The sequence below is a fragment of the Barbus barbus genome (assembly GCF_936440315.1).
Source record: "Barbus barbus genome assembly, chromosome: 32".
NCBI lineage: Eukaryota > Metazoa > Chordata > Actinopteri > Cypriniformes > Cyprinidae > Barbus > Barbus barbus.
In genome coordinates, this window is record NC_136760.1 from 21,581,621 (window position 1) to 21,605,882 (window position 24,262).

At 37.2% G+C, this 24,262-nt stretch overlaps 1 protein-coding gene across 1 annotated transcript; it reads right to left on the bottom strand.

The window, feature by feature from the left end:
• Nucleotides 1–73: 73 nt before the first annotated feature.
• Nucleotides 74–23,430, bottom strand: LOC306852713 (metalloproteinase inhibitor 2-like). Its single transcript, XM_079389780.1, has 5 exons — nt 22,774–23,430; nt 5,335–5,435; nt 5,113–5,224; nt 4,057–4,181; nt 74–2,416 (listed from the first exon to the last, which is right to left on the bottom strand). The coding sequence occupies exons 1-5, from the start codon at nt 22,898–22,900 to the stop codon at nt 2,219–2,221; spliced, it is 663 nt and encodes a 220-aa protein (XP_079245906.1). The 5' UTR covers nt 22,901–23,430; the 3' UTR covers nt 74–2,218.
• Nucleotides 23,431–24,262: the final 832 nt, after the last annotated feature.

Sequence of the window (24,262 nt, forward strand, 5' to 3'; positions counted from 1 at the left end):
TACATTACTTCATCACTTCGTGCAGAAATACATATTTTTTCATAGACTTAAAAATACTAATGGGACGAGCTGATGTCGTTTAATCTTTTATTTGGTAATACTGTATATTTATCCGTCAAGTGAACGTCCAAATGGGAATTACACAAAGCATCAAAGACATGCATAGTCTGGTTCTTCTACCACAACTTTTATCATGTGGTTCAGACATTAGGTCTCACATTCCTGCTCTTTTCAGCAAATCATAAAAGAGAAAGACAAAGACTGGTAAAAATAACACAATGATCATATAAATCAAAGGTAATAACACATTAAAAAAGTAGAAACGTGGAAACAAAATCATTTAACTTACGCCATTAAAGTTCAATAACAATTCATACAAAGCAGTTTAAGTAGTTATAGCTCGATGCATATTAAACATTAACCTTGTAGATTTATATAGACTATTCGTAAGAGTTCAAGCTTGTTTATAACAATGCTTCTGGTATGAAGAAAGATGTGAGGATATTGAAACAAAAATCTTAATTTAAATCACACTTAAGCAAAAAAAAAAAAAAAAAAAAAAGCCTCATACATTTATGCTGGAACACTGATAGCCAAAATAGAAAGGCATGAATTGAACTATTACCCATAAGAATGCTCCCTTTCTTGATACAAATGATTTTGGTGTTGATTTTATACAATGAGTGTGACACATTATATCGATCAACACTGTTATTGTTGCTTTCATCAGTTCAACCTCAGTCTGTCTTCTCCCTCTTTCTCTCAATCACTATGACCACATCGGGCCACATGGTTCACCCTGACGAAGCGCCTAGCAACTAGTATTCTAACGCCTCACCCTCAGTCAATCACGTGACTTGGCAACGCCCAATCAGGGGACAGCTGCAACAACCCAACTCTGTGCCTTCTTCTCAAGCTGCCAATAAACTCCTGAGTTTATTGACATCACAGGAGGAAGGAACCTCGCTCATTGTTTCCTCTTTCTCAGTGCATGCTATAGGCCTGTGTCTTTGCATGCAAATCCAATCAGCCTTGTTTTACTCTAGGGCAAAACAAAGGGTCTTCCCATTACCATGGCAACTAAAGTCTTACATACCTCTTCAGGTACATAATCTAATAAGAACAATACGGAAGATAAAACAGCTCACTAGAACCTTAGATAACTGATGTTGTAATTCTTAAAGATGAAGCATTTGCAAATCAATAACAAAAGCATTGAAAATGAGAATTACAAAAAAAGAGGAGACAGTCCTCTTGGTTTTGTCTTTAAAAAGTGCAACAAGTTCAAATAGTATCATCACTGAACTATTAACGGAGGAATAAATGCATAAATCGGACTCATCGTGGGCATTTGAGACAAGAAAGTTAAACAGACATATTGACAAAACAAATTAGGGATGTTCCGTTCGTAAATGTGCATAAAAAAATCGAATTAGAGAGGACTTTATAACTAATTATGTCGTCAGAAAAATAGATGCCTGCATTGTTATTCCTTCATTTTTCGTATATGCGAAGGATATGCCATGAAGCAATGATGAAAAACAGTGGAAGTGAAATGAAGAACAGCTTCTTATACAACAGTTCAACATTCTGAAATTTGGTCAGCAGCACAATTTTGTTTCTGTCACAAATTCATGCCTAGCGACATTGACTTTGGTCTTTAATTTGACTTTTTCCCCCCCAAATCCCAGCTGTCTTAAGTTCTTTCCAGGTCCCCACACATCTTTGAACTATCTGGGAAGTCCTGCCTCACCATTTATCTGAGTGGACCAATTGGCATGGCTTTGGGAATTTACACTACCTTCAAAAGTAATACTTTCAGTACCACCCCGTGTGGGTTTGGACAGGAATACCAGAAACCGAAAAAGTGAAATGAGCAGAGAGACTGCAACTTTGGGAGATTGTAGAGATCATTCAGTCTTTATGCAGAGAGAAATCTAAGCGCTGTTTTGGGGGGCAGAAAGTGCTCTTGTTTTAAAGATTGTCCATCACACGATGGGGAGTGTTTTCTGGGTGCCAGCCTTAGGTGGGGTCATTATTTTCGCTCCATTCTGTCTCATGTTGCGATATCTAATGAAGACTGTACACTAATCTAGCCTTAAGACATTTCAATTTCAATTTAGTAGAGTTTTGTCTTTATGTCGATATTAACTTACACCTTATCTATGATATTTGTAAGAATCTCAGATTGGGTGATGTGGAGAGGGCGAGAGATACTTTAAGGGTCTTCCACATCCAGAAACTCTTTCTTGGGTGGTGCGACTCCACGGTACCAGGCACAGGAGCCATCTCCTCTCTTGATGCAGGCGTAGTGGTCGGACTGGCGCCCGTGAATTATCTTCTCCGTCACCCAATCTGTCCACAGACACTCCTCTGGGGCGCTGATCTCGCATGGGAAGGTCGCACAGCGTGTGATCTGGGTGCAGCAAAAACAATGTTTGTTAACAGGGTATGATAATGATATCTGTATTTTTTATTATTACATATTAGCTAGGTAGATGCTAGTCCACCCCAAAGTCTCTATAATTATATTATATTTCTGCTCTATTGAACACAATTTAGTAGTATAAATAGTGCAAGTAGCGTGTTAACAATTAAAAATGCAGCAAAATGTCCTATGAGTACCACACCAAATGATGTACTTTTTCAACTGTACGCCTGATGGATGGAAAGAAAGACACCTGATTAGATAGATAGATGGCGTGGATGGATAAATGGATGCATGATAGATAGATAGATACATACATAGATAGATACATGTATGAATGGATGATAAATGGATGATGGATGGATAGATAGATACAACCCGAATTCCAGAAATGTTGGGATGGTTTTAAATCTGAATAAAATGAAAACTAAAAGACTTTCAAATCACATGAGCCAATATTTTATTCACAATAGAACATAGAGAACATAACAAATGTTTAAATGGAGAAAATTTACACTTTCATCCACTAAATGAGCTCATTTCAAATTTGTCGGCTACAGGTCTCAAAAAAGTTGGCACGGGGGCAACAAAGGGCTGAATAGCAAGACATTTTGAAAAGATTCAACCTGGGAGAACATCTAGCAACTAATTAAGTTAATTGACATCTGGGCCCGTATTCTTCTAGAATCCTCTCAGAGAGCTAATTTAGCTTAAATATTTCTAACTAGGAGTCTTAGCTTAAAAGTTATTCAGAACCAATCTGAGAGCAACTCTGAGCGAGGAAAAGACAAAAACTTTTATCTTAGTGAGGAGGTGGGGCTGACCCCGTTGCTAGCTATGAAGCTCTATAATGCAAAAAAGGAAGCCATGTGTGAACATGGTCCAGAAGCACCGTTGTGTCCTGTGGGCCAAGGATCATTTAAAATGGACTGTTTCAAAATGGAAAAGTGTTCTATGGTCAGACGAGTCCAAATTTGACATTCTTGTTGGAAATCATGGAAGCCGTGTCCTCCGGGCTAAAGAGGAGGGAGACCTTCCAGCGTGTTATCAGCGTTCAGTTCAAAAACCAGCATCTCTGATGGTATGGGGGTGCATAAGTGCATACGGTATGGGCAGCTTGCATGTTTTGGAAGGCACTATGAATGCTGAAAGGTATATAAAGGTTTTAGAGCAACATATGCTCCCCTCCAGACGATGTCTATTTCAGGGAAGGCCTTGTGTATTTCAGCAGGACAATGCAAAACCACATACTGTAGCTATTACAACAGCATGGCTTCATAGTAGAAGAGTCCGGGTGGATGATGGATGGATAGATAAATGGATGATGGATAGATGATAGATGGATGGATGGATGATGCATTGAGATGGACGAATGCATAGATAGAGGTATGAATAGATAATTTCACAGATAGATAGATAGATAGATAGATAGATAGATAGATAGATAGATAGAGAGATAGATGGCATGGATGGATGGATAAATGGATACATGAAATTTGTTTAGAAGAATAGATGGAAAGAAAGAAACAGCCCGTTCTTCAAATTCTGAATTGTGCACAACCCAGGTTGACAGTATGTTCCACAGTAATGATTATTATGAGTCCACAGGAGAAATATACAGTACTCACCTTGCAGTCACACCCCATCTGGTAGCGCTGAGTGAGGCTCTTCTTCTGGGTGGCACTCATGGATTCCCAGGGCATGATGAGATCACACAGAATCACATGCATCTTGCCGTTGGCCTCCGCCTTGCCTGGAAACACAATGTGCAGACAAAACAATCTGAACCATCTGTGAACATCTGATAGTCGCAGGCATAGCGTGGTCCAACAGACAAAATAACAGCACATGAGAACACGATAACAAGTCGCCATGTTTATAAACCGAACCCTTCTGTTAGTCATCTATTGTTCTGTATTATGACTGAACCACATTAAGGAGGTCACTGCAGAGTCAAAGCGCAGATTTGGGGAAAAACATTACATGCAAAAGCTTGTGAACCCTGATGGTGGAGAATTGGAGTAGCTAACCACAATTTGGGACTTCACAAAATGGGAGGGAACATACAAATACAATGACATAAACAACCTCAAGATGGTTTCTATTTTTGCCCAGAGTGAAGGTTTCTGAAGGTCTGCTCTGCTTACAATCTGAAACCTGGGTAGTTTCTACTCAGTGTGGAGAAGGGAATGTGTGCCTTGAAAACACAACCTCAGCAGTTACTCCGCACTACAGGATCAGCTCTCTCATTATTTTACCTCCCCTCCTCCTCTAAAACTTCGGCTTTAAAGGCAATTGCTACCCTCCACAGACCTCTGCCTTGTCAACTCTGTAATTTGGGCTCTGCTGGAATGATCTGAGATGGGGAAACCAGAAGTTGTCTGTGTTCATCTTTTGACGTTTTTTTTATATTCTGTGTTTTTTCCCTTCAGAGTTGCCTGCTCAGCAAGTTCATTACAGAGAAGAGAAGAGTATTGAAACCCAGAAGTAAATTCAGCACATTGTACATCAATAAGTCACGGTTTGTAAACTTCTATCCTGCCTGAAAACGGATCGCCTTGAGTGAAGCATGTGCCAACTGGCAAGTGCTTTGCTGTGAAGGCAGTAACCAATAGCATTGTGTGGTTAGACCGTACATTTATTTGACCAAAAACAACAGCTGTAGTGAAATGACAATCTTTTACCTGAGATGAGGTACTCCTTCTTGCCGTTAGTGTCCAAATTCGTCACCCCGCACACTGCAGACGAGGGAGCGGTGAAGATCACTTCGATGTGGCGATCCGGGCCTTTGAACATCTGATGACAACAAAACCACATCCGACGACAACAAAATATTGTTTTATTCACTGCAAGACATTTTCATCGTAGGTTAGATTTGAATTACAGCTGTCATCTTCATCCCTCACCTTGATCTGCTTAATCTCATATTGGATCCTCTTGATAGGGTTCCCATAAATATCATTCCCAGAGTCCACTTCTTTTTTTCCAACCACCTTGGCCCTGATTACTGCAGAGTAAAGATGAAAGAAAATGTTTCATGAACTAACTCTAATTCAGAAAATAAAACAAAAACTAATAGACTCTACTAATAGACTATTTGATAAAAGTTTATTAATTATACTCTTTATAAGGTTTTAGTATTAATTAAACTAGCTGTATTTCATTTACCTTTCTATTATGGTAAGTTTGAAAATTCACTTTCACAATAAATCAAATAAACAAGTATGAAAAGGTAAGAAAACTTTGTGAGAAATAAAGTTGGAATATATATTATTCCAATGTAAAAAAGTAGTTTTCATGGTGCCTTAAAATGTCATGTTTAATCAACTTGAAATGAAATGTGAAGATTTATTAACCAACAACTTGGACATATAATTCATCTGAAGTTCCCTTCAATATTATATTGTAACGTTTTATAGGCTTATACATGATTAAATGTATTTACGAAGATTTTATATGTATAAAATCTCATTTTATAAGACCACCCAGATGATGTGATTTTTGTGTATATGAACTGTATACAGGTCCTTTTCAAAAAATTAGCATATTGTGATAAAGTTCATTATTTTCTGTAATGTACTGATAAACATTAGACTTTCATATATTTTAGATTCATTACAACACAACTGAAGTAGTTCAAGCCTTTTATTGTTTTAATATTGATGATTTTGGCATACAGCTCATGAAAACCCAAAATTCCTATCTCAAAAAATTAGCATATCATGAAAAGGTTCTCTAAACGAGCTATTGCCTAATCATCTGAATCAACTAATTAACTCTAAACACCTGCAAAAGATTCCTGAGGCTTTTAAAAACTCCCAGTCTGGTTCATTACTCAAAACCGCAATCATGGGTAAGACTGCCGACCTGACTGCTGTCCAGAAGGCCATCATTGACACCCTCAAGCAAGAGGGTAAGACACAGAAATAAATTTCTGAACGAATAGGCTGTTCCCAGAGTGCTGTATCAAGGCACCTCAGTGGGAAGTCTGTGGGAAGGAAAAAGTGTGGCAGAAAACGCAGCACAACGAGAAGAGGTGACCGGACCCTGAGGAAGATTGTGGAGAAGGACCGATTCCAGACCTTGGGGGACCTGCAGAAGCAGTGGACTGAGTCTGGAGTAGAAACATCCAGAGCCACCGTGTACAGGCGTGTGCAGGAAATGGGCTACAGGTGCCGCATTCCCCAGGTCAAGCCACTTTTGAACCAGAAACAGCGGCAGAAGCGCCTGACCTGGGCTACAGAGAAGCAGCACTGGACTGTTGCTCAGTGGTCCAAAGTACTTTTTTCGGATGAAAGCAAATTTTGCATGTCATTTGGAAATCCAGGTGCCAGAGTCTGGAGGAAGACTGGGGAGAGGGAAATGCCAAAATGCCTGAAGTCCAGTGTCAAGTACCCACAGTCAGTGATGCTGGTGTTGGTCCACTGTGTTTTATCAAGGGCAGGGTCAATGCAGCTAGCTATCAGGAGATTTTGGAGCACTTCATGCTTCCATCTGCTGAAAAGCTTTATGGAGATGAAGATTTCATTTTTCAGCACGACCTGGCACCTGCTCACAGTGCCAAAACCACTGGTAAATGGTTTACTGACCATGGTATTACTGTGCTCAATTGGCCTGCCAACTCTCCTGACCTGAACCCCATAGAGAATCTGTGGGATATTGTGAAGAGAAAGTTGAGAGACGCAAGACCCAACACTCTGGATGAGCTTAAGGCCGCTATCGAAGCATCCTGGGCCTCCATAACACCTCAGCAGTGCCACAGGCTGATTGCCTCCATGCCACACTGCATTGAAGCAGTCATTTCTGCAAAAGGATTCCCGACCAAGTATTGAGTGCATAACTGAACATAATTATTTGAGGGTTGACTTTTTTTTGTATCAAAAACACTTTTCTTTTATTGGTCGGATGAAATATGCTAATTTTTTGAGATAGGAATTTGGGGTTTTCATGAGCTGTATGCCAAAATCATCAATATTAAAACAATAAAAGGCTTGAACTACTTCAGTTGTGTTGTAATGAATCTAAAATATATGAAAGTCTAATGTTTATCAGTACATTACAGAAAATAATGAACTTTATCACAATATGCTAAGGACCTGTATATATACTCGCTTAAACGTGTATCAAAATGAATGGAAGAAATTATAACTTTCATTATAGCAGCAAAACCATTGCTATCACATTTTATTTCTTATTTGAAATGTTTTTATTCAACAGTTTCAAAGATGTCTGTTTTTCTCATCTCAATTTAAGTAGATAGAAGATAGGAGCTGAACTTGCATGACTTTTCCAAGATGGCTGCAGAGTGGACTGACTTGCCATCTTAGGACTAAATGAATCATTTCCATTAGTGTAGCATTTCTGAAACTAAGCAGGGGATTTCCAGTTCCCATACCTAAATGGGGTGAATAAATGTTGTATTTAAGTGTTATATAAATGTTTTTTTTAACAAGATGAGAAATTATTTTGGAATATAGAAAAGTTTCTGTTGTGTTTTGGGTTGCCATTGTGGTGAGCTTGCACTTAGTTTGGTAAAAACTGCATTTATCATGCTAACATGCACTGTTCTTAGCTACACTTAAGAGATTCAGTTGGGTTAGTTTGACGTGTCATTTTATTGTTTTACTCAATTTAGTTATGTTTCCAGTCCAGTTTCAGTTTACCGTTTAATTCAATGTTAAGAAAACCCATTTCCAAAGTTTAAAAACCACTGTCAACAACTAAATTAAGTTCAGCCAAAGAATTTTTTTTTGAGTGTGGAATCTTCTCAATGTTTTTCCACCACTACTTGGACTCAGTAAAATATACAAGCTACAGCACAAGGCCTGCAGAGATTCTGTCACGTCATCATAAAAAGATGAAAAGGCACATGACTTGTACCGTACTTTTCTCCATGCCACCTCTCATCTGAGGCTTTGTCTAAACACTAGCGAGAGGTCTCTCTCATATAAAGAGAGTCATGCCCCCAAACCCAAATCCCATTTCCTGCAAGTTGAGCGTTTGCAGCTGTCCAGCATTTCTTTAGCTCTCTTTGTCAGGTCAGCCAACATGCGGCAGAGACGCCTCCTCTAGAGAAGCTGACACATGACAACCTTGCGCTGACTCATTCATTCTCTTGCCTTTTATATTCTCCCTTATTTTCCTAAATCGTTTTTAAATGGCTGTTATTTTTTCACTGAAGTGCTGCACGGAAACATAGAATGGAACTTAAGGGGATGAAAAGAAGCCTCTCTATCACACAACGAAACCAATCACCCTCCACAAACATAAACTTCAGCCGTGTCGTCTTCATAGTCAGCTTTACCTTGACAGAAGCATAAACAGCTGCAAACCTTCTAATATAAACTGTGTATCACATTTATACACATTCTGCTGCTTAAATTAGCAGAGCAGAACTTAAACAATGATTTCATGCTTTATTGTTTGTGACAAACTCTACTTTCTGGTTTACAGTGCTTTCATCTGATAAATGGACATAAGTATTTTAAGATCTACGGATAAATTTAAAGAAGAATATATTGTATATGTTATTGATTAACAAGGAAAAAGCAAGATGCGAAGTTGAACATTAGTCAAATATCATGTGAAATTGTTGCTTGTGACAAAATCCAAATGGTCAAATGGTCCAAAACAACACTTGACCCCATCGACTTTCAGTATATGGAAAAAACATAACATTTATTAAAATGTCTTTTGTTTTCCACAACAGGTTACACAGGTTTGAAACAATGTGAAGGTGAGTAAAGACAGAATTTTCATTTTTGGGTGAACTATTCCTTTAAGCCAGCTTGAAAAATGCAGAAGTGTCTTTGCATTATATGTAAAGTATAGTGAATGGCGTCAACAGCCATTATTGCAAAATCAGGGTGATTGAGCCATTCTGAAGGGGTGTATTTTGCAATAATGACCAGAAGAACATGCATTTTCCTATGGTTGCTTACCAAACAAGTAAACAAATATTGATATTAATGAGTATATCAGTCTAATACAATGGTCACATGGTGGGACAATGGTCAGTTATACAGTGTAGTCGTCATAATACAAAAATATTTGACTATAGAATGTTGCGATTAACCAATCACAATCCAGTATTCCAGAGAGTTGTGTAATATAACAAACTATAAAACCAAGTGTCATTAATTTTAAAGAAATTTAGTACATACGCAGACTTCAAGCAAAACAAAGATATTTGTTTGCTTTTTACATTATAGAGCATTTGGTTCAAGCATTTATGCACTTTCTAGCACTTTCAAATGCTAGTGGAAATCATTATATATTCATAATTTTAAGTGTTGTGATGAAATTCATAATTATGAATTCTGTTAGATCAATCAATATATGAATCACACTTCACCACTGTGCTGTGAAATGAAGTACTGCTTATGAGTTGTAAAACTGTGTTGTTTACCTGTTGGTCTTGTCTACATTTGCCTAGTAAACAAATGAGGAAACAATTACAGGCTAATGTTGCCCTCAAGGCTAAACTTGTCTCAGTAAATGGGTGGATCTTGTTGCTGCTTGGCAAACTGTTTGCTAAATTGTCCAGATATATACTGGAAGTCACACTTATTACAACATATTCACCTAAATATAACCAGTCCTTCCCATGTCCACAGTGTACTCAGCCATTTGGTGACCTAAAATGAGCAGCAGTGTCAATATGCAACATTTATTTGTGTTGGCAGTGCCTCTGGCAAGAACAAGAAAGGGGAACAGATATTTTAAGTTTCTGGGGTATTTCATGAGGATGTCAGATGCGCACTGCACAAAGTGAACCAACTTCACAGAACCAATGACAAAGTTTTCCTATCCTTTATTAAAGCACTGTCTGCTGCAATTGATCCCAACTGGTTTGTACAGTACATTAAATGACCCAGTGCAGTTCCAAACCCATATTTAATCTGCGTTTTGTAATTTAATCTATATTTTCTTTTTTGGATGAGGGTATGACACACAACCTGTCCATTTTGGCATCTGCCTAATTTGACCGGCTTCTACCAACCCTGCTGGAAAGACCAGCTTAGACCAGTATGAACTGGCTGTTATGCAGGTTAGTGCAGGGTTGGTACTGGTCTGGCTAGTGGACAAACATAATCATGATGTTGTTTACCATCAAAACTCACTGGTTAAGTCAGTCTTGTTGATTAAGCCAGTTAAGAAGCATGGTGGGAATGAAAAATACAACATATGCTGATCTTGAAGTGACGGAGGACACTTTTTTTTTTTTTTTTGATTTATGCATTTTAAAAGTTTGACAAATTTCTATCAGACTGAATGAAGTAATTTTTAAATGGTGTACCCTACTGTTTAAAAGTTTGAGGTCATTAAGATTTTTTTTCTTTTTGGAAAGAAATTAATACTTTTATCTAGTATGGATGCATTCAATTGATCAAAAGTGAGAATAAAGACTTGCATAAAAAGTCTTTTACTAAAAAGTCTATTTCGAATGCATGCTATTATTTTGATATTTCTATTAATCAAAGCATCCTTACAAAAAAAAAATCATAGTTTTAACAAAAATATTAAGCAGCAAAAAAAAAAAAAAAATCACAGTTTTAACAAAAATATTAAGTAGCACGTTCACTGCTCTTAGGGAAGCATAAGAGTCTTCTTTCAAAAACATTCAAAACTCTTACTCCTGATCCCTTTTGAATGCTACTGTACGTTTAGAATTCGCAATAAATGTGAACTTTAAAATTAAAATTCACTGAAGTATTTGAACTAAATTTTAAACAAAAAATGTTTTAAACACTACAGCAACTACATTCACTTTGGAATTAGCTCATCAAATATTATAAATAGCAGAGTTAAGGATATTTAAATAAATCCAATTGTAAATATTTGTAAAAATATAAATTTGTGCATGAAATTGTTTTTGAGTGATTTAAAGAGGTTGATTGGATGTATGGCCCTAACATCTGTGAAGTGAAGTGACATACTGCTAAGTATGGTGACCCATACTCAGAATTCGTGCTCTGCATTTAACCCATCCAACGTGCACACACACAGCAGTGAACACACACACACCGTGAACACACACCCGGAGCAGTGGGCAGCCATTTATGCTGCGGCGCCCGGGGAGCAGTTGGGGGTTCGGTGCCTTGCTCAAGGGCACCTCAGTCGTGGTATTGAGGGTGGAGAGAGCGCTGGACATTCACTCCCCCCCACCTACAATCCCTGCCGGCCCGAGACTCGAACCCGCAACCTTTGGATTACGAGTCCGACTCTCTAACCATTAGGCCACGACTTCGCCTACAACTGTATCTGCAACAAGATACAGTAGAAAAGTAAGCATTTTCTTCACCCTTTTAAAAGATAGAGCCTTTTTCTGCATCTCCTTTATAACATATGTGAGTCGTCGACCCATTTTTGAGCAAATTACATTCCTACTCCTGATCAGTGATTGGAAATAGACCCAAAGAGAGCTTATGAATGTCTGAAAGCTGTCTCGTCGACTGAACCCAGAAAAAACAAAAACAGCTCTAAAAATGGAGAAGATTTACTGCGCACAGTCTCATGTTAATCAACTGCAGATGAAAATGAATCAAGACAACTTCTCAAGTAGGCCTTCATCAGCAGTTACGGCATACCCATATCTCTTATGTTTGAATCAGAAAAATATATTCAAAAACTGATCTGAAGTCAGTTTGAAGAGGTCTTAATATTACCATATTAGCCGAGCTGCTCCTCCTTAATCCCACCCTGTCCTTTCATAAACAGGCAGTCTTTGCGCAGCATCGATTTGCTCTGCCAGCTGTTTGGATCGAATGTGTATTTTGTTAGGACAGCTTGTTTTAATCGAGGTATGCTCAGGAACATTTCTGCAAAACTACTTAAGCAAGCGCTGCAATGAAACAGAAATACAAATGGAGCACAGTTTATGAGACAAACTGGATTTTACAAGTTGAATTAGACTTGCTACTTAAACTCTCAGGGCTAATTGAGGTTAAAAGGACAGTTCACATAAAATTTTAAATTCTGTCATCATTTACTCACCCTCATGTCATTACAAAACATTGTCTTTATTCTGAGGAACACGAAACGAAATGTTTTGAAGGGTATTACCACTGCTCACTTCCATAAAATGAAAGAGGATAGGGACCAGGGCTGTCAAGCTCCAAAAAAAGCATGATAAAACGTCATAAAGTGAAATTATTGCTTGACCGCAGTGGTCACCATTCACGGAAAATCAAACGCGTTACTAAAGACATTAGGGTGAGTAAATGATGAGAACTATTCCTTCAAATGTGAGGATGAAAAATAGATGAATGATATCACAGGAGAATCAGAGATAGAAATGGAAACGGTTGCAGTTTTTGAGGCACTTGCTCACCATGGAAAATATGAGCCTGGGGATATAGGATGCAGGGACATAAAATAACTAGAAAAAGGAAAACACACGCATATGTATGCACACTCACAGCCATTATTATACACCCATGGGCTCACTTTATGGGCTGGAAAAGACGCAAATATGAAGGGTTCACTGCTCTTAAAGTTAATGATAGCCCCCCTCCTCCTCCTTTCCAAGTTGCATGCTTTTCTGTTTATGTCAAGCCTTTCTGGGTCCTGAGCTATAGGGCATGATAACACTGTGCCTGAACTAAAGATCAATATAGTCTTTTCTAAAACCAATTTATCGGGCTTCCAGTGTTAAAGTAGGTCAAGCTACAACACAAGTTTTTTTGCACCTAAAATTCCAGATGCCTAATGCTAGGCTAAAAACGTTTTGAGGGCAAGGAAGCCTGGCATCTCCTGGTGAAGTAATCAAGCAATTCTCCAAAGGATTCTGAGAGCATCCCGCAGTGAGGAGCAGAAACACAGTGCAGACGTCACGCATTAGTTTGAGAGAGCGCTCTGTTATCAACATCAGGAAACTTGTGAGTATAGGTTTGTCTGGTCTGATGGCCCAGTAGTAATTTCAGTAATTGTTTATTGGCTGTTTAAGTGTCATGTTATTCAAATCTGTATGACTTGCTTTCTTCTGCAGAACACAAAAGAACAAACACTGTTCAGCTGATCTCTGCTCTGGACTTGCACAAACTGAATTGAAATAATTTTCCAAAATGTAATTTATGTGGAAAAATGACAAAGTCTGTAAACGGCCATTAACTGATGCTGCGTTCAAGTCCTCCAGGGATGTTTGTACTTGCAAATACTACGTCAGGTGCGTTCAAGTCACTTTGGTTGGAACAAGATGGCAATCTCACTTTTCGACATTAAATGCAATGATTTTTTTAACTCTGCATCAACAAAATGATGAATAAAAAATGTGCATCATAGTGTTTTTGCTTTTTTCAGTTTTTTATTAAAATTTATGAAGGTGATGTAAACTGAATCACTAAGTCAAGGGTTGAGAACCAGAAGGGCGGAAGTGACATTTTTGGTGAAATGGAGATATATACATCAAATGAAAGCTCTTAATGAGCTTTTTCTACTGGCAAAAGTACTGTCATCCATGTGTGTACAAATTTGTAGTATAAACAATTGAAATCAGTACACAAAGTTAGATCAAACTATGGTAAAATTTTTGTTTGGCTCTCCTGTAAAGTTGGTGAAATGCCACTTACGGCCTTCTGGTTCTCAACCCTTGATATAGTCTATGGTAATTATACAATAATATAATATCTTGTATCTGTAACTTATATAGTTGGATGCTGCACATTGGTGGTGGTTGAGGAGGCCCCCCCCCCCCCATTTTATGTAAAGCGCTTTGAGTGCCCAGAAAAGTGCTATATAAATGTAACAAATTATTATAGTTTTATTGTACATTACAAAAAATTATAATTTTATTAATTTCAACAAATTTACCATCAATAAAGATGCTGTATATCGATAGTCTTTGGCTGTGTCCATTGCATCTGACACGTTTTTCACTGACCCGCCCCCGACTCGCAAACTCTGGCATTTTCCACTCGTAATAACAACTTTGTGGTGGCGTTCATGTGCGTTCAACTCTTAAATATCATGTATTCTACATAATTTGAAAGCACCATGAGGCCAGAGAGGAACCAAGGAAAGGCTATATTGCTGCTGTTCCATAAGCGCCACCTACTGTCAGATAGTGAATGTGCGTTCTCATTCAGCCTGCCTGCTGTTTTAATTTAATGTAAACATGTTTTATGTAGCATAATTTCAAATAGCTAAAGTCAGACCATTCTGTTTCTGCTTTATATTTTGAAATTTACAGTCTAATTAAAATCAGAAACTGCTACATGTAGCATCTTTGCTTGGATAGTGATAAAAATTCAGTCAAATTTGCAAATATTTCTGAGCGAACTGTTAGCACCAGCAAAAGATCATAAACATACTTAATATAATAATCTAAACATGTAAGAAAAGTCTCTGTGTGGGATCCTGGTAGCTTTAGGGTCACAGTATTAATCAAAATTTTATTTTTCTTTGAGGTTTAATAATTAAAACATCAGAGGGTAATTATATCTCACAGTTCTTCAGTTCAAATGGAGTGATGTTCTGCAGTGTCTGTCTTCAGTTTCATTCCCACTGCTTCAATTTTCCTGCCTGACCCACGTTCCTGTTGCCCGATAATCATGCATATCCCACAACGCCTGCTCCCTCCACGGATGACTTACACACACTCTTACATATGCACATATCATAATCAGAATGTCATAGTTTCCATGAAAATATACCCACCACAAATACTAGCCACATCCTGAGTTTCCTTATGCCTGCACAGCTTTTAGCAATCATGACCAGTGCGGAGCCCAGGCAGACCACTGCACCAAAAGTCCCCGAACTCCTCTTCCACTCCTACCTTCACAGACACACTCGCTGACTTCACTGAGGGCCACCACAACCAAAATATATTCCACCTCACAGGTATCAAATACAATATTATTTTTAATATTTCAAAGGCCATTTAGTTGTCTTTAGAAGGACAGACCTCAAAAGGTTTCCTAAAAATATGATAAAAAAAAAAAAAAATGTATATGAAGGAACCAAATGTTTCAACATGGCATTCAGCAATCATCTCATAAAGCTGCATTATTTCTTTTCCTTGTATGATAAAGTTCTTCCATGCACATGAAAGAAATGTAAATAATTTGATAGAAATAACTGTGAGATTCTTACCAAGCATTAAATTAATGAACAAAATATCCATTGAGAAGGAAAATGTATGCTTTAAAAAAAAAACACATTTTAATATAAATAAACATGGAACAACCACATGGCAAGAAATTTTGTGGCGTGGCATTGTTTTGCTTCCACTTTGGATACTCTGCCTGCAGTTTCTTTGAACTCATTTCTTTCTTTTTGAACTCCTGATACAATTCATCACTGTAATTGAGCACAACAGCTGGGTTACGGAAGTAAAAATCCCATTGCTTTTCTCCATAGATGAACAGCTTTTTAACAACAAAGTATAAACGCTCCAGGATACTAAGCAACAGCGTAATCTTCTCTAGAAGATATTGCCTTTTTTTGTAATTGTGTACTTTCACATTATTTATACATTATATTTTTAATTTTTATCAAGAAAGATTATTTGTATACTTTTAAAATCAATGACTATAAATCAATAGGTTTATATTTTACCATTATTTCTGATTCAGATTCTAATTGCATCATCTGCAGTGTTTGGTAATGCTTTGCAGTGCAGATGGGACAAGTTCAATCCTTTCTAAAATAATTAAAATACATTGAAAAAAAATTGTAATGTTGAGATTAGTGGTGTCACGATATACCGGTATTGACGTGGTGATATTTAAATAATGAAATATTATCGTGTTAATTTGGTGTTGCGATATACCGCCATTGTTGATATTTAAAAATAGCACACCAATGATAACAGGATTCAATAATCTAGTGCCAGTGCCATTATGGAGCATTAAACTCTTAAGTGTGATTTGTTTCATTCATACTCGACACCGGAGGGCATCCTCATGCAGAAAGTCCTCAAGCTAGACTCATAGGAGTAATTTAAAAAAATTATTGATATATGATAGAATTGTTTGGGGTGGGGATAATCTGTGATGACATCATAATTGTGTTGCATTGTGGTCTATAGAGTGGCCTGAAGTGTGCATATGAATGTCAAAATCAGTAAAAATCGAGGGTCGAGGGTTTGAGGTCGATATAAACTTCACAAAGTGGAATGCACTTCAAATTGGCAGCGGGGTTTCCCCTAAGGGGAAGTGTTTAGGAAAGTTTGCGAGTGTGTGTCTAAAAGTGGAGTGGAACGCAGCCAAAGATGAGAATCAGCACACGATTACAACAGCATATGGTTTATTTGCGTTCTTCAAGCCATCTCAGGTATTTTTAGATAATGTGTATTTATATTGCAATGCTAATCGAAATAGCCTTTATCACTGTGTAGAATACTATAGAATAAGAATCAGCTCACAAAAGGAAGTTATTTCAAACACTCAATTTCTGTAGATATCACTATATATTGTTATTGTGAATTTTTGTGGCCTCGATAATCGTGTAGTGAAAAAATCTGATATCGTGACCACCCTAGTTAAGAAGAAGTACTGAGTAATTGAAATTAAATGAATGGGAAAAAATATTTGGATTATTCTGTATATCATCTTCAGTAAACTTGCCTCAGGGGGCGTTGCTGAGCGTCGCTGTAATGAAAAGAGAAGTGTGTAGATTTTCCTTTTGTGTTCAGAGGCACATGAGGGTGAGTTAATAATGATAGAATTTTCCATCCGTTCCATATGAGAGATTAGCAACGTAATGACCAATGACACTGACCGATGTTTTTGTTTGGTATTTAAGGAAATCTGACTCTCTTTTCACATTTCATTCTGTAAAAATGAAAAGATGCACAAAAGACAGAATTTGCTGGATTTATACTCATCATCATCATCATTGCTTGCAAGAAAGCCAGTGAAAAATGTTCTAAGACTCTGAGGTTTACCAACATAGAAAAGGTCAGAGCTGGACAACTGACGGTTGGATGCTGCCCACTGCTTCAGGCCTGGGTATACAGTATAAACAGCCAGAGCGGACACGGCAGGATGTGGAGAAAGACTGGTTTGTGTGAGGTTTGCTAACTGCATTTAAATGCCATTTATTTCCCATTTTTATCAAAATACATGTGGAGAAAGATTTCACATTTGGATGTTTTTTTTCAGAAATATCTAGCAACAAATCGTCTGACATGCAGCTTTCAAAAGTCGCATCCTCACGACAATCTGACGTAAACTGCAGCATGCTGTGTGCAACCCAATAGATGAGGCGAACAAACATTATTGAAAATGAATCATGTGATGCACAAGGTGATTGCAATGAGCATTATCATGCCTGTGGAAGGTTGATGATTTCCTGGAACTGACTTACATATTTAAGTATTTTTAGAAACTTTCCAGCTAACAATCTGTTCTTGATAACTGCTTTTCTCTTTCTTTATAACCAAGAGAAACCAAGTGCTTGTCTCGAACCTGCAAACAACACTCAAACGTGGTTTCACCTTCAGCAGACTCGAAGAAATGTCTGGGGCTATTAAATGTGACAATGAGCTCTGTCGTATGTCACTGAGCCAGTGAAAATGACAGTTTCCAGATGAGATCTTTATACTGTGAAACAGGTGGAACTGATTGGTTTGGTTATGACATCAAAAAAGCAGTTTCTAGTTGAGAACGATGTATGTTTGAATTGAATAACCAAAATAACCCCGTTCTCTTGGGACACATCATTGAATCAGGTCACACAAACATTGTGTGTTTATAATAGTAAAGCAACAAATGGTACACTGGAAATCATGCTTGGAAATTTTATATCAAAAGACTGTAAAAATGCTCACTCTTAAAAATAAAGGTTGTTTATTGGCATCTATGAAGAACCTTTAACATCCATGAAACCTTTCCATTGCACAAGGTTCTTTATTGTGGAAAAAAAGTTTCTTTAGATTATTCCAATTTTCTTCGCACTAAGAAAAAAATGGCTTTTTTGTTTTAAACACGGAAACCCACAATGGTTTTTGTATGGCATCACTGCAAAAGCCCCCTTTTGAAAACTTTTTTTTTTTTATTATTATTTACTGTAAAAAACTGTTCATTGAAGTTACCATACAATAAATATATATATGCAGTTTATATTACATTACTGTAAATTGTATGGTTTATAGAAGTATGAATTTATTTACAGTTTTAATTTATATAATATTTACTTTATATTACTTTTACAGTAAATTATTAAATAATAATGTTTTTGTAAGTAAAAAAAAAAACCTACTGTGAAAACTGTATTTTTAAATAATGTTTTTAAGCAGTTTTGTTTCTTCCTTTTTTTTTTGGAGTTATGTATTTTAGGGTGTTTTATGTTACTATTTATGTAATTTAGTTAATGTTACACCACCAAAACCACCCACTAAATGTATTACTCACTAAAAAGTGTGTGGCCAAACAATTTAGGTTGTCTGAACAGCATAGTTCATCAGTACGACTAGACACAACACGCAGATGTTAAACTTTTGCAGTCTGTCTGCTTCTTTACATTATTGTTCCCTTGTTACTCTACATGAATGACCAGCATTGTTTTAGCACGTCCAAGTACTGCAGTCAAAAAAATCTCTGGTCCTGCTACAAGGCTTTTGGGTACACTAAACGTTTTCAAAGGGCTACCTGTGAGAAATGTTTATACATTTGGCATCCTCCACTGGTAATTACGCTCTTTTTTTTCCTCAACCTCTACCAAAGGAGTCCTCATCACTTCTGAATTCAGGAATGTTCAGCACCACACCCCAGCCCGCTCTATGACCCTTGTGACCCTTACTGTCTGTAAACCTCTGACATGAAACCAGGCTTGTCACCAGACAGTTTGCCAAAATGGATCAGGCCAGACTACGATTCCAGCTCGAGTACATTTGAACAGATAAATATTTTGAGCAGATGACCAGTATAACTGGGCCTTTAGTTGGGCGGTTTATACAGTATAAACAACCCTGGGTACACCAAAGAAGTAGGCAGTTTAAAACTTTAAGGCCAAAGGTAATCCTGTAGAGTCAACATGAATTGTAACCCATTTTATTTGCACAATTTGACATATTTCCAAGCAACACAGGATATCCAGAATCTCTGTCCCATTTTAGCTATCAGCTGATACTGGAGATTTTTTTCTGCATTGGTATATTGCATTTATATGGCCTTAACTGTCATTTAACACTCACTTAAAGATAATATTTAGCAAATCTCAGAATGAAGACTGATTTGTTGACTGATACTGTACATTACGATGTTGTAATTGCTATACTCACTTAATATTTGAAATTATTTTAGTGTTTTATTTTTTAATTTATTAAGACTAAACAGACCCTTTATCAGCTCTTGGTCAAAGCATGAAAATTACTTTTAGCTTTTCTGTATTTATATTTTTAATATTGGTGCTTCCCTAATATTTAGTGTAGGCTCGACGAGACTTGACTTTATCAATCAGGAATTGATTAAAGACTATGAAAACATTTTTTACATTCTTACATAATTACATTCACAAGTGAATTATTAACAGTAAGGTAAGGAATGTGCATTAAGAATTTAATAATGTTAATAGAATCAACTTTTGACTTCTCACAATTTTATGGAAGCTTGCTTCCACCGGAGAATAAAAAAATAAAAAGATAATTGACTTTTCATCTCATAATTCTGACTTTTTTCCTCAGAATTGCAGGATGTTCACTCACAATTGCAAGATATATTGTCAGAATTGCAGGATATGAACTCACAATTGCGATTTTTTTCTCACAATTATGAGTTTATGTCTTGCAAGGCTGACTTCAATTCTAATAAACTTGCAATTGCAAGAAAAAAGTCAGAATTTTGAGATAAAAAGTCACAATAAACTTTTTATTTTTTTATTCATTGGCAGAAAAAATTTGATTAGATTCATTCTAATTTTGATCAACATACATTTCCCAGCTGTCCTCTCTTATTGTATGATGAATGAATGATTTTTCTTCAGTGGTTTTGTAGACAAATAAATATTCTGAGCTTTGAAATGCACTCAGAACAACAGACTTTAAAAGCTCAAGGAGAAAAAATTCTAGTGGCACAACTCATGTTACAGTTTTCAATCTTGAGACAATCATGTCACTGTTCAGACTCTCTAAAAGCATGTTGTGCTCGTATATGACTCAATAACAGTGAACTGCGAGGTAAATAATGGGGCTGTGTCATTCCCATAGGGAGCAGAAGACTGGATCCACATGACTAAGATTTGACACGTAGAAACCTTATTAATGGCGAGTACAGATTCAAAAAGAATACTGGCAAAAACACTGACAGACCGCAAAGGGCAAATGACCGCATTTTGGGTGGTTACTTTATTAATATGCAGAGATCCTGGTTCTGTCATGAAATACGAGCACTAAATTAATTTCCGGCTAACAGTTGTTCATTTCCACTGCAAGTCAGGAAAGACGCAAACCTCTCGTCTCGGAACAGCCACTAAAGTTAACTTTTCACGAATAGGTGGAAAAAGCCTTCTCCCTTGATCCAAGAAGACTGGTTCAAAGCCAGTGAGCTGAGGCAAAGATGGGCGGTGCAGCCAAAGAGTGCGCTTTTCTCACTGTTTGAAGAATGCCATGCATATTTCTGAAAGGTCCTTGACTTTCATTGCTTTTTCCTCTCTGGCATATCCAGAGCTGTCGGCCAGATGTTGGATGCTCTCCGATGGTTTCTGCAGGAGCTGTGGGGTTCTAATCAAACTATAAGCCCTCTAAAGCACTCTAAGAGGCCGCTGGCCTGTGTGTATTTGTCTTATCTTCTATTAGCTGCTCAAGACAGGGCTTGGGTTCTGTTCCAGCAGTGGGCGCACCTAGCTAATCATCTCTAAACGCTGCTTGAATTAACCATAAACTGGGAGGGAAAGCCCCAGTGGGATGTAAAACATTCTTGCAATTTTTTATGCCTCAGCTCTCTCCATCTGAGAGAAATATGAAATAGAGACCAGTTGTACAGCAAATCAAGGCCTTAGTTGGTAGTCAGTAAAAAAAAAAATAATAATAATAATAATTATTATATATATATATATATATATATATATATATATATATATATATATATGAATACAGTATTTTTCTGGCACATGTTTTTGTTCTGGTATTGGCAGATAAGGTAGAAATCTGAAATATTGGTATGAACAGGTCAGTAGGAAAAACACTTATTGTTAAGGCCTTCTAGTTGTGGATGAGTGCAGATGATTTGGAGGCTTGCAGCTAGACAGTGAATCAGTGTGAATCTACCAGCCAATAAGAATGGTGTGAATGTATCATCATCCTGTTTGGGTTTCAGTTTTTTACCAGCAAACAAGTGTGTCACATCCACATTTGTTGTGCATCTCACTGTGATTTTCCCATGCAACAGGCAATTTGCTTTCAACAAATACTAAGCCAAAATGAATTGGTCTAATCTTGGATTGTATACCCTTAATGTACTGTTTTGGCTCTGTGTATTCAGGCCATTTGAAAGATTTTGGTGGAAACCAGACATAATGAGTTGTTTCTGAGGAATGAAATAGAGAAGCCAGATATAAATAGATATAAACAGGCCTCAAAACGTCATTCAGCTCAAGCAGGAGGACTGTATGTGTGCTGAAGATAACAGACCGAACACTTTATCTGCTGTTATCCACACTGGGCACTAAAACAATAGTACAGATGCATGAGTAGAACAAACACTGGCAAGGTAAACAACACATTCAGATGCAACCAATAAAAGGGTAATAAAAGTTTTCAATCTTCAAAACCCAAAACCTCACAGATCTGGACTGTCACTGACTGATTCAGTGCTGTTCAGTTACTCAGACAGCATAAATGCATTTACACAGGAATTACAGTTGCAGAATAAATGTTATGAATTTATGAATAATATAAATAAAGATCTGAGTAATTAATTACAAAGTATAAATAATAATTAAAAAATGAATAATATAAATAATTAAAAAATAGATATGTAATACAATTCAAAATAATAATATATTGCAAATTGTAAGGCTGCTCTGATGCTGCATTTCATTCACAGAAATAAAGCAGCATTAGAGCAGCCTCTTGTAGTAAGGAGGGTCAGAGTTTGCATGTTTTAGCACTGCTTTTATGTGGCATTTTTGTTTGTAAAGCAGTAATAAAACGTCCACCTCAGCCCCAGTGGTTGTGATGCTGCATTTCATCACAAAGCAGCATCAGAGCAGCCTTGAACTTTGTTGTTGTCATGACAGAGGATATATTTCAGGTCTCTCTAATAAAAACGACTTGACATTTGTGAAGCATTAGACGAAATACGTGCAGCCTTTGTGGTGTAAATGCATTTGCAATAAACTCGCTGTAGTAACAATTTTGCATTGTGACGTAGCATCGTTTGAGATTGTTGACACGCACTTACCAACATCAGCATTGCAGAACGCCTGTTGAGGATGGACGGGGGAACAACTGCACGCTTCTGCGATCTCTCCCACCCGAAACAGTACCAGCACCACAAGTGAGCCAAGACAGCTCCTGACACTCTTCATTGCTTCACTTTAAGATCTGTCAGCAAAATTAGAAGCAGGTAGACGATCTTCTGCAAGGTCAATAATGATCCAGCCCCTCACACAGCCGAAAAGTACAATGTCCACGAGATGCACGAGTATTAGTATGACTACTGCTGTTAAATCCCTCAGAGACGAACGGGCTTGTTGGTAATAAAGGAAGTGCACTTCTGCTCTATCTTTAATGGTCTTTCCAGGCTTCTTTCTTTTCCACTGCCTTCTATGGGTGTGTTCTCATGGAGAGACCAGGTTCATGCCTTCATACTGCGCGTGGACTCCTCCCTTTAAACCAGATTCAACCAGAGGTGGGCGCTTCATGAAGGTCTTCAAAAGATTTCTTTCACTCTTTCTGTCAGGACAGAGTTTTATACAAACGCACACATTCAAGTATTAAATAAAACCTATCCTAAATGATTTTATAGCACAAAATAAGCTGCTTTTTATTCTTTTATTTTACATATTAAAGACACGTGCTTGTGTTTATGCATCGTGTTATTATGCTAATTTAGCCTACTGTACCTATCACAGCAACCGAAACATTAAAGGGGAAGTTCACTTAAATGATTATTTTTTCCAAGTCTTCTAAAGCCACGTGATAGTTTTGTGTAAGAAATTCTAGAACGTTCTTTCTTTATTCTCTTGACATTGCTCTCGAGCTCCTCATTGATGAATGGAGTCAAACCTTTGACTTTCACAAAACCTGTGTAAATGATTCATTCATTTAGTGGTTTAAACTGCAGTCTATTTCTTACTAAATTCTATTGTATGAATTCTGTAGTCTTTGAATATAATAATAATAATGCATTACATTTATATAGAGCTTTTCAAGGCACTCAAAGCGCTTTACATAGCCTATAATAGGGGAATAGAGTTGGATGGGCCACTTTTATGATTTATGCTGATATTTCATCCTTTTTAAAGCTTGAAATCATTATAAAGCACAATGATGGTACCGTAGTGCTATTCCCAGTCTGTCAGTATAACAGAATATAATATATAAAGCAGAAATAAAGTTTATTCCTGTTATTCCTTTTGTTAAAATGTATTTTTCCCCTTATTGAACCATAATCCCACAATAAAAAACCTAATTCCCTTCTCATATTAATACACAAAAGCACACCAGAGAGGCTGAAGCGGGAACTTTAGCTGCTATCACATCTATAAGGAATTTGCTCTTGTAGTCATGAACCTACTGAAGTCTCTTTATTGTTTCTCTTCCCACTCAGAACAGCATTAAAAGGCTCTCTTTGCTCCTGCGTCTGCAGCTGGCACATTCTCATTGTTTCCACTCTGACTAGAGGGAAAAAGCAAAAATCCACAATGTGCTGCTCTGAGAGAGAATGA

Excerpts from the sequence above, each read along its gene's own strand:
- LOC306852713 (XM_079389780.1), bottom strand. The coding sequence starts at position 22,900 with ATGAAGAGTGTCAGGAGCTGTCTTGGCTCACTTGTGGTGCTGGTACTG. Across the intron at positions 5,225-5,334 it reads ATGAGATTAAGCAGATCAAG|ATGTTCAAAGGCCCGGATCG; the intron begins GTGAGGGATGAA and ends TGTTGTCATCAG. Across the intron at positions 2,417-4,056 it reads AGATGGGGTGTGACTGCAAG|ATCACACGCTGTGCGACCTT; the intron begins GTGAGTACTGTA and ends TGCTGCACCCAG.